At 30.7% G+C, this 9,746-nt stretch overlaps 1 protein-coding gene across 1 annotated transcript; it reads right to left on the reverse strand.

Annotated features, from left to right (window-relative positions):
- Positions 1-2,406: 2,406 nt before the first annotated feature.
- On the reverse strand, positions 2,407-4,761 carry LOC108754905 (RCC1 and BTB domain-containing protein 1-like). Its single transcript, XM_018497565.1, has 6 exons — positions 4,166-4,761; positions 3,800-4,086; positions 3,297-3,421; positions 3,119-3,219; positions 2,918-3,048; positions 2,407-2,550 (listed from the first exon to the last, which is right to left on the reverse strand). The coding sequence occupies exons 2-6, from the start codon at positions 3,953-3,955 to the stop codon at positions 2,407-2,409; spliced, it is 657 nt and encodes a 218-aa protein (XP_018353067.1). The 5' UTR covers positions 3,956-4,086; positions 4,166-4,761.
- Between the last annotated feature and the right edge of the window lie 4,985 nt (positions 4,762-9,746).

The following is a 9,746-nucleotide window of genomic DNA, read 5'->3' on the forward strand; positions in this document are numbered from 1 at the left end:
GAAATGACTCATAAAATGCTACGAACGTTCTTAGTCAGCAAAATTATGCAGATACGAAACTGAGCATTCGTAACTATTTCGAGGCAGTTGTAATAGTTTGAGATGCAAAAGTAGTCGTAATTCCGAGATGAAGCGAAATAGATCGTATATAAATTTTTTATTTATTTTTCATCGTTGGTTTAATTCATAATATATATCGCATATATTAAATTATATCTCGTACTGTTTGCTATACATGGAAAAAAAAACATTGTTTCTTTGGCTAGAAACAAATCTCGAAAGTTTTACACTATTTTTTTTATACTATTTACCAGTGCAATCTGTAATGTATACTAAAGATATTTTACGTAGCGAAATTTGACGAATTTGCATTTACCTATGAACTTTATATCCTATAATGTAATTGTTTTAATCGTTAGAGTATATTTTTGCGCAACTAAGGAGACTCGAAAGTGTTTATAGGAAATTGTATAAATGTATAAAGTACTGCCCAACCCGAGTAGAAATAAGTTTACTCCGTGTTATAACGTTAGCTCGATAATGATAACTGCACGATTATGTGACTCGCGTATTATTTCGTAAAAATATATATAAATACATATATATATATATATATACATATGTAGGATTTGCCTTAATTAAATGTCAATTCTTTATGGGAAAAAGAATCTAGAAGTGCAAGAAAAATATCGAATAAAGTTTTATTAATTGAATATTAAATTAAAGAAAATCTTATCTTAAATGCCTTACATTTTCGTTGTAATTTTTCGGAATCGAGTAAGAAGAATTGAGATATTACTATAAATTTATATATATTTTTCTATAAATTCCACTCCGATTGTTGAAAGACTTGAGTTTCAACTCTCGTTTAATTTTTTTTTGAAGAAATTATAATGAAAGACGGACATTTTTTCAATTATAAAGCTTGAATGATTGGCATGAAGTGTTTCTCTTTAATTCCCCTAAGGAAATTGACATAGAATTAAAGATTGTTACCCTCCCATACGTCACGTAGTCAGTCGTAATCGTTACGATATTTCTAACGTAGAGGAGTACACCGAGAATTTTCCGGAATACGTAAAGTATAAATAATTCTGAAAGTAAATAGTTACGTGTGTGACAGCTGAATTATTTATTTCAGTCTTTTCTCTTTTTGTGAATCTCAAGGAGTCAGATTGATCCGGAAAGATTAGGGACGTAGAAGTGGCCTTTTCTTCATGGTGCCACGAAAAAGAGACTAATAACACGCGAAATATCGAGTTCGCCGCGCGAAATGTACACATTTATCGTGTTGTTTGTCTAAACCGTTTTATTCTTTCTTTTTTTATGATGTTTTGATGACTAATTTTACAGTATCGCTAACCGCGTCCTCGCGACATTAATCGCGTTTTTTCTTTTATATACATATATTGTATAACTCCAGAGAATTAATTATAATCGATGTTACTCCACGTGCGATAGTTCGCAAGACTCGTTAGATGATATGTAAAATCCTGTGCGAGGACTAATAAAGACGATGTGTTAGTAAAACGCCGTCGTTTTCTAATTTGCAGGAGATTGCCCAAGTAGCTCTTAAGATAGACCTGTTCTTTTTCCATATCCCAGAACTGAACTTCTCGCACACTTCATCTTTTATCTTTTTCTCTCTAATGTGAAAAAAAGAAGAGAGATGAACTGTGCAAGTTCAATCCTAGAATATGGAAAAAGAACAGGCCTGCAATTTCATGACTTGATGTATTCTATCTGAGGGAGCTCTGGGAACTAGAAGGAACCAGGGGATGTCGCAGATCATTGTGTCACTAGAATGACAGGAGAGCATGAAAAATTGATTTATAATTAAATTAATATAAGAATATTGAACAACATCATACAATGGTCGTGTGTTTATTCTTGCACGAAAGGAAAAATACGAGGAAGAAAGAAAGGGAAAGAAAGAACATAGATTATCTCTCCTACATGCTCTATCTGTTCTTATGTTTTGAGCAATTATCTGCCGTGAGTCTCTTTATGATGTCTCGATTCCATATATTGATGAAAGGACTTTCCTTACTTGCCACTCCTGCATGGAAATATGTGAGGATGTATCGATATCAATATACATATCATATGAAAATTAATTGTAGCAGTGCACGATCAATCATTTTTTAATGAGAAAGTTTTTATTTGAATTCACAGTTTCAATTAAAATTTTTGTCAGTTACATTGTTAGTAATTACTAGTATAGTGTCAAAAAAAAACTTTTTACTATAAAATAGTATCGTAATAATTTTGTTTTACTTATGTAGAAATTAATATTAAAAAATATAGAAATAGTAATATTAATATAAATATTAATTAATATTAATATTAAAGTTTGATGTGATTACTTCTATCAAAATGCATTTTACTTTCTTCAAACAAATAGAATCATATCTTGTAATAACCATAAACTTCTTTCGCTTTATTTATAAAAGTGCTTCTCGTATATTCATCCAATTCTTTAAAACTATCTGTATTGATGACATGTGTAGTATTTTCTATGAAGAATTCAAAGCAATATTCCTGCACTATCTGAAAATTATGCGGGGAGAATACATATTTTTAAAAATTTCGGCCTTCATTTGTATTAAGGATATAAATAAATAAGGAATAAAGATACATTTCTGCAGTTAATGAATTCTAAAGCAATATTAAAAATAGAAAAATTGTTCAACGATATTTTCGGAACTAATCTCCAATCTTGCTATCCTCCTAACTCATGAATGACAAAAAATTTGAAAAAATATTCGACATTAAAAACAAAAATAAAAACAAATTGCAATCGAACTAAGTACTAATATATCAATTTTATTATAAAATATAGATCATGATACTTTCTTCCAGAAAAGATAGAAAGTAATAAGAAAAAAAAAAGAAAATTCAAGAGACTACCAATTACCTTGTTATTATATGTTTGCGCTGTTCTATAAACAGAGATTATATTTGTTTTAGTTATTTCTTCCTTTATTTTCTTATAGCAACTGTTTATCAAAAAAATTTCTTTGAACTTCTCAGCCATTATTAAGAGATCTGCAATGAAATGATTTTAGTCGTAAACTTTAAACAACAATATATATAATTGTATTTAACTGAAATTTACCAAATTTCTTGTCCAAAGATACAAGATTAATGTCACCGGTATATATATATTTTAAATAGGCGTAAACCGTGACATACGAAAACTGATCTAGCCTGATAACGCTGTAAGGAGAAACATACGAATCAAATATAAAATATTCTTAATAAGAATAACATTTATATATTTTCACAATACTCACTCTTGACCATCTTCGGACGTTATAAATCGATCTACCTTTTTGAAATATGAAGAACAGTTTTGTAAAACAAACTTATTGACATAGATAGATCGCACTCCGACTTTTATCACAAGGTCGGTGGGAATCTGTATCAGAGGCATAAGAAAAAACACGTGTAAGATAATGAATGTTAAATGAAGTTTATATTTATTTGTAAGTTTATTATATATATATATATATATTTTTTTTTTAAGAGATATGCTGAAAATCTATAAAGAAGTTAAAGGAAAGAATTAGAATAATTTAATTAATTTCGATGTAAAAAAACGCAAACAGATTTTCTTGAATGACTTGTCCAGAGCTTCTATCAAGTTACCAGTTACAAGCCTGAGAATTTCGAGAGTATTATTATTTTGAATTACTTAAAAATTTAATAGCATAAGTACTACAATCCTAATTGATAGTCAGAAATATCTATTAAAAATAAGAATATACAATACTTAGACAGGTGAGACAAAACTTACAGATTTATCAAATGTATCATGTAATTGTTTACACTCTGCATTTATGTCCTGAGATGAATTAGCACGCTGCGCATAATGCACTTTAGATTCAGATTTTAATGCGATTAATCTTTTTATATTTTTGAACATAATACACTTATTTTTCAGGTTATCCATTGTTCTGATTTGGCCCTCAAACTATGTAGTCATGTATTCGCAACCTTCTTCTTCTTTTATAACACTTGCTTTCGAATGAAAGTCAATCTGGCTAGTCTTGTGGATATAGATAAACAAAAGAGGCTTTTATGCTAAAGAACGCAGAATCAATATGTTTCTTAGTTTAATTTAGAACGTTTCGTAAAGTAGATTATCTCATCACGCACATACCGACAAAGATTGTACAACTGGTGCTTGTATCATAATTTATATTCAGAGTCGGCAACTTATTTTGCCCGTAGGTGTAGAAATGTTAACTAACGAAAGAAAGAGAGTGGAAAGGGGAGTACAAAATGTTGATCTTTTTTACTTTTTATTTATGTATTAGGTGTACAACTTTGCTTCCGCCGTTTTTTTTCCGAAATTCGAGAATACATTTATGATTCAAAGTATTGTCCATCGCTGGCCACTACTTTCTCCCATCTTTCGGGTAGCGTACGAATCCCGCGTCGAAAAAACTGGTCATCTTTTGAGGCTATCCACGAATCGATCCAATTTTTTCACTAATAGCGGCCTCACCATAAGTATTTGAGAGCATTCGATGAGCCTCAGCCGCAGATTTCTTCATATTGAAGCAGAAAATTAAAACCTCCCGCAAATGACGAGAATTTGGCTCGTAAACTGACATTTTCAATCGAGAATAACTTTATGATACAAATCGACTAATGTTTCTATGGGGTTATGTTGACAGATGCCCAAGTTTATTGTATGACATCTATGATCTATTTATTTCGACCACCACTTACCGCTAAAGCCATCTATAGGAAAACGGCAAAGTTGTACACCTAATATTTGTTCCCTTTTTTACAATTGCGAATTGCGACAATCTGTCTAACAGTCGGTAAAGGATCATTTCTATTAGCCATAACTGTATGTGGTAATTTGTAAGAATTGATTAATCACATTTGAGTGTTAATTCCTCTCTCATTCAATTGTAAGAGAGGAATGCTCGATATAATTCTTACAGATAACGGCATACGGACAATATAAACATTGAATCCACGTGCCTAAAAGTTGAATCTCTGCTATGCACGCAGTTGTACTTATCACAAATATCGCTTGGCATTCGCGTACATTTTAAAAAGTTCACAATTTTTAATCCAATTCCTAAATTCCTTTGGTGTGGATTTTCATATTAAGCAAAATTTTGGGTGTGGCGTGCTCCACGATTTCCACACCATAGTTGCCGACCCTATTTGTATTTGTTGTGTGCCGAGGCGGAGCATTGCACGCTCCGATTTGAAGGAGAAAACACTAGCAATGTATTTGCAGGCGATAAAATCACGATTTAATGATCAAAATTGATTTCAAAATTCTCGGTGTTATATTGTCTATTTTCTGTTTGTTTTCATAATAAAAAATCGTTTATCGTGTGTGTGTGTGTGAGGAGAAAAATAAGTATCATCTCTAAAATTATAATCTAATTCTCCAAAAACATTTCCATTCTAGACGGAAATATTTCTCTTATCAATTAGTGCTACTGTGTGTATTACCTTGATTAAAACGCCAAGGTCCAATAGATTAGAATAATATTATCCAATAGATTAGAATAGTATTATTTGTATCTACAAACTCTTCGTCTACCCATAAGCTGTCCCCTCCTAACACGTTAAGAGTACTTTTTGTTTCGTTATCAGAAATTTTTTCTGATAACGACATAAAAAATATCCTTGACGTATTAATCTTATCGCAACCTAATGCAGTATACAAAAATAATAATATTAACATCAAATCAATTATTCTTTTGAATTAATAATTAATTCCTCTCTTGAATTAATAATTAATATAAGATCAATTTTTATTGCATTAAAACAAGAGTAACAAATATGAATTTAAGTAAATTTAAGACTCTTAGCTCTTTTTATCTTTTATTATTATTAAATTTAAGTTTATATATATTTTTACGTTTATTTGATAATTCTTTATCTGATGTTATAACACAATCTATATAGTACAGATCATTTCAGCAATATACAGAATGTTCTGAAATTTGCAAATCAAAATACAATAAAAAATTTTTTTTCAAAAAATTAAGTAAGAAGTTATTTGTTTATTTTTATTTTAAGCGATAATGTGAAAAAATAAGTGTTTAAATGTAGCCAATTACAGATGCATTTAAACGCTGAAGTATGCACTTACTGATACTATTGTACGCGCGATTGGACAGGTGACCGTTTAAACGTATATAATCTTTGTAATTAGCTACTAAAACTTTCAAACTCTTATATCTGAAAAAAACTATTACTTAAAATAAAAATGTATACATAACTTTTTACTCAATTTTTTAAAAACTTCCTTGCTATGGTATTTTGATTCGCGAATTTCGAGACACCTTGTATATTGCAAATATTGCAACAATGTTGTTGTAAGCCTTGTGCTGACACCAATTTGGAATCGATATCCAAGATTATTATTTATTCTAAATTTAAAAATTTTCTATTTAAAAGTAAAATATTCTTCTGTTAATAATAAATAGGATTATCCTTATTGATCTTATTTTATGATAGAATAAAGGATTGAATTTGGAAATCTTTTTCATACGTGTCGCATATTTTTAGAAATAACAAAAATAAACGCGTTTTAGAAATAAATAAATTATTTTCTATTTTTTTTATGTTTATAGGAATTCATCTTTACATCGTTATATCTAAATAATTAATTAATTAAGAATTAATTAATCCCGAAAAAAAAATTTCAAAATCGAGTAAATAGTTATTTTATTTGTGAATAATTAAGATACATTAAATATTTATGAATACACAAGATGCACTTTGAGATATCAAAAATATTAAAAATATCTAAACTGCGTCATATATTTCATTATCTCATTAAATTTGTTTATCTGATATAGAGAAGACAGATAGAGAGATGTATATTTAATATAATGACGCGTATAGTCTATGACTCATTCTATGTTTACTTCAATAGCTGTGTACTACGTTCTTCGTTAAAGCGAACGATAATCTGTGGATGAGATGTTTTGGCATAACGAGCGAAAGTATGCACCTTTTTATTTCTTTTTGTATAATTAAAGTTAACAAGAATTTCGTGAGCATCGGTGCAGAAGATTGTGTAAATTAATGGTTAGACCCGGTTAGATCCATGAGCGTAGTCAAGAATTTATTTAAGGGAAATAAGCTAAAGTCAAGTACAAATTCATAGAATTGAGGCTTTTAAGCTCGAGGAGAAATAGAGAAAAATTATCCAGACAATATCCAAAATTGAGACGTCTTATGTCCCGATATTATACATACAGTATACCTTATTTATTCTTTTGCGAATTTTCGTCTCTGCCAAAATGAAGTACCAGAAGACCGGAAAAAGAATAAAATAATGAAGAAGAGAAAAAAGAGACTCATGATGATCAAGAGGAAGGGGACAAGTCTTTATAAAGAGTAAGAGAAAACTGACCTACTCCACTGTGACCTACTCCTTTTAAAGTTAAAGTGCAAGAAAAAGAATTGACCAATCGCGTGCACGATACGCGAGATTTCAATGGCGTAACGCGGCACTCGTTGCTTCTCGACTCGCGATTGGTCGATATATCTCTCTCTTATTATTCCAATACGCGCATTACGATTTCAATGTAGCTTCAACCATAATGTAATCATACAAGATGTCTCATATTGCGCACATAATAGCGATAGCAATACTGGAAACAACCAATCAAATTTTGACCTCTATGCACTTTCCTGCATATAATAGCGCTGGCATATTGGAATCAAATTTTGGCTCCAAATATATTCTCCTATTGCGCATCCTCAAGAACGATACATCTTGTCTTCTTACATCATTATATGCTTCAACTACAATATATGCGATTAATTAACTTGAATATTTAGCATTAAATCAACGAATGCGCTCGTTTAAGGAAACGTGTCGGAAAACCTGTCACAGCTGTCGGAATATTTTAACTCGACTAACATGTCGCGGATATGAAAGGGACAGGAAACCGGTCTATCGATATTTTAAAACTTGCATTCTTTCTCCCCAACTAGTTCACTCAGTTTGTAACATACCGACAGGTGTACATGTATCATTAATGAAGAAACATAATGCGTACCTCTTGGGAATTAAGTAATAATGATAATCGAGAATGATTAAACAATACATACCAAGATTACTGAGAAAGATAATCAACTTATGTAATTCATTCCTGTCAATGTAGATTAACATATTAATTTCAATTGTATTCATTTTTTATTTTTTTCTTGTTCTAAGAAGTAGAAAAAAGCAATTACAATAAATTAAACCGAGATTAAAGTTTATCTAGATTAGTAAAAATCCTAGCAAACCATGAATATAATACTACATATCGTAGATGTGAATAATGTATGTAGGCTGCTGGAAAAGTTTCTGCAAACAATATGAAAAAAACATGTAAAATTCGGTAAATAGCTTTATTGTTTTTCGAAGTATTCGCCTTTAAGATCGATACATTTTTGCATACGCTCGAACTAATTTTCGAAGCATTTTTTCCACTCTAAGCTGTAACCTCAGATATCAGTGTACGAAATGTTTTAACAGCTGCTTCAGGCGACTCAAATTGTTCACTACGCATCTTATTTTTAATGTTTGGGAACAAAAAGAAGTCATTAGGTGATAAATCAGATGAATACGGACAATGAGTCATCAATTCGACATTATTACTGGATAAAAAAATCAACGGTTTGACGTGCTGTGTGACAGCTAGCGTTGTCATGATGAAGGATAATGCGACGATTTCGGTTTGTTCTACGCAATTCATTTATGACTACCCAAACAATGGATTGTTGTTTACTTTCGAGCTCATACGAATAGATCCATGTTTCGTCCCCAGTAACGATGTTGTAGATCAAATTTGATCGATCTCGGTTGAATTTCTGGAGCATTTCTTTGCTCCATTTAACACGAACCTGTTTTTGAGCTTCGGTCAAATTGTGTGGGATTCAACGACTGCAAAGTTTCCGTACGTTCAAGTGATCATGCAAAATCGTATGTATTGCTTTCATGTCAATGTCTAAGGATGCTTGAATCTCGCGGTATGTTATATGCCGGTCTCGCTCAATCATTTCACGCACAGCATCGACATTAATGGCAACAACAGATGTGGATGGACGACCTTCACGGAATTCATCACTAAGAAAGGTACGTCCACGCTGGAATTCGACAAACCAATTATAAACAGTCTTATTGGATGGTGCTTCATCCTCAAAAGCCAAATGAAGTCGATCGATGCATTGTTTCGGAGTTAGATTACATTTTGTAATCGTAAAAAATCATTGCCCGAAAATTTTCACGCGAAATTTCCATTTTCTTACAAAATAACTTCTTTTAAAATACTATACAAACAAAACTAGTTGGCTTGGGTACAAACTGTCAATTGAATTATAGGTTAAAAACGTCTAATTTTACAGATATGATAGTAACAGAACGTTGGCGCCACTGGAAGTACTAGATTGCAGAAACTTTTCCAGCAGCCTATATTAATTTATATATATGTTACATAGCAATAATATTTGTGTTTGCTGAATCATAAAGAAAGTAGATAAATATTTCCTAGACAGTGCACAATATTTATAAAATATTTACCAAATATTTATAAATATTTATTTTAAATATTTTTGTAGTTTTAGATTATATAGATTATAAACATTATTATAAAATATGTTATAAAACATTTATTGTAAATCTTGTAGTAAATGCTATTGAAATACTTAGGGTCCATTTGTTACAAATGTTTCGAACGTTTGTTACGAATGTTTGTTTGATT

The sequence above is a fragment of the Trachymyrmex septentrionalis genome, unplaced genomic scaffold (assembly GCF_001594115.1).
Source record: "Trachymyrmex septentrionalis isolate Tsep2-gDNA-1 unplaced genomic scaffold, Tsep1.0 scaffold82, whole genome shotgun sequence".
Lineage (NCBI taxonomy): Eukaryota > Metazoa > Arthropoda > Insecta > Hymenoptera > Formicidae > Trachymyrmex > Trachymyrmex septentrionalis.

What these genes read in the sequence shown, in the direction of transcription:
- LOC108754905 (XM_018497565.1), bottom strand. Translation starts at nt 3,955, where the DNA reads ATGGATAACCTGAAAAATAAGTGTATTATGTTCAAAAATATAAAAAGA. An exon ending in ATGATACATTTGATAAATCT is followed by an intron (nt 3,422 to 3,799) that starts GTAAGTTTTGTC and finishes CCTCTGATACAG; the next exon opens with ATTCCCACCGACCTTGTGAT. An exon ending in ACGTCCGAAGATGGTCAAGA is followed by an intron (nt 3,220 to 3,296) that starts GTGAGTATTGTG and finishes TTCTCCTTACAG; the next exon opens with CGTTATCAGGCTAGATCAGT.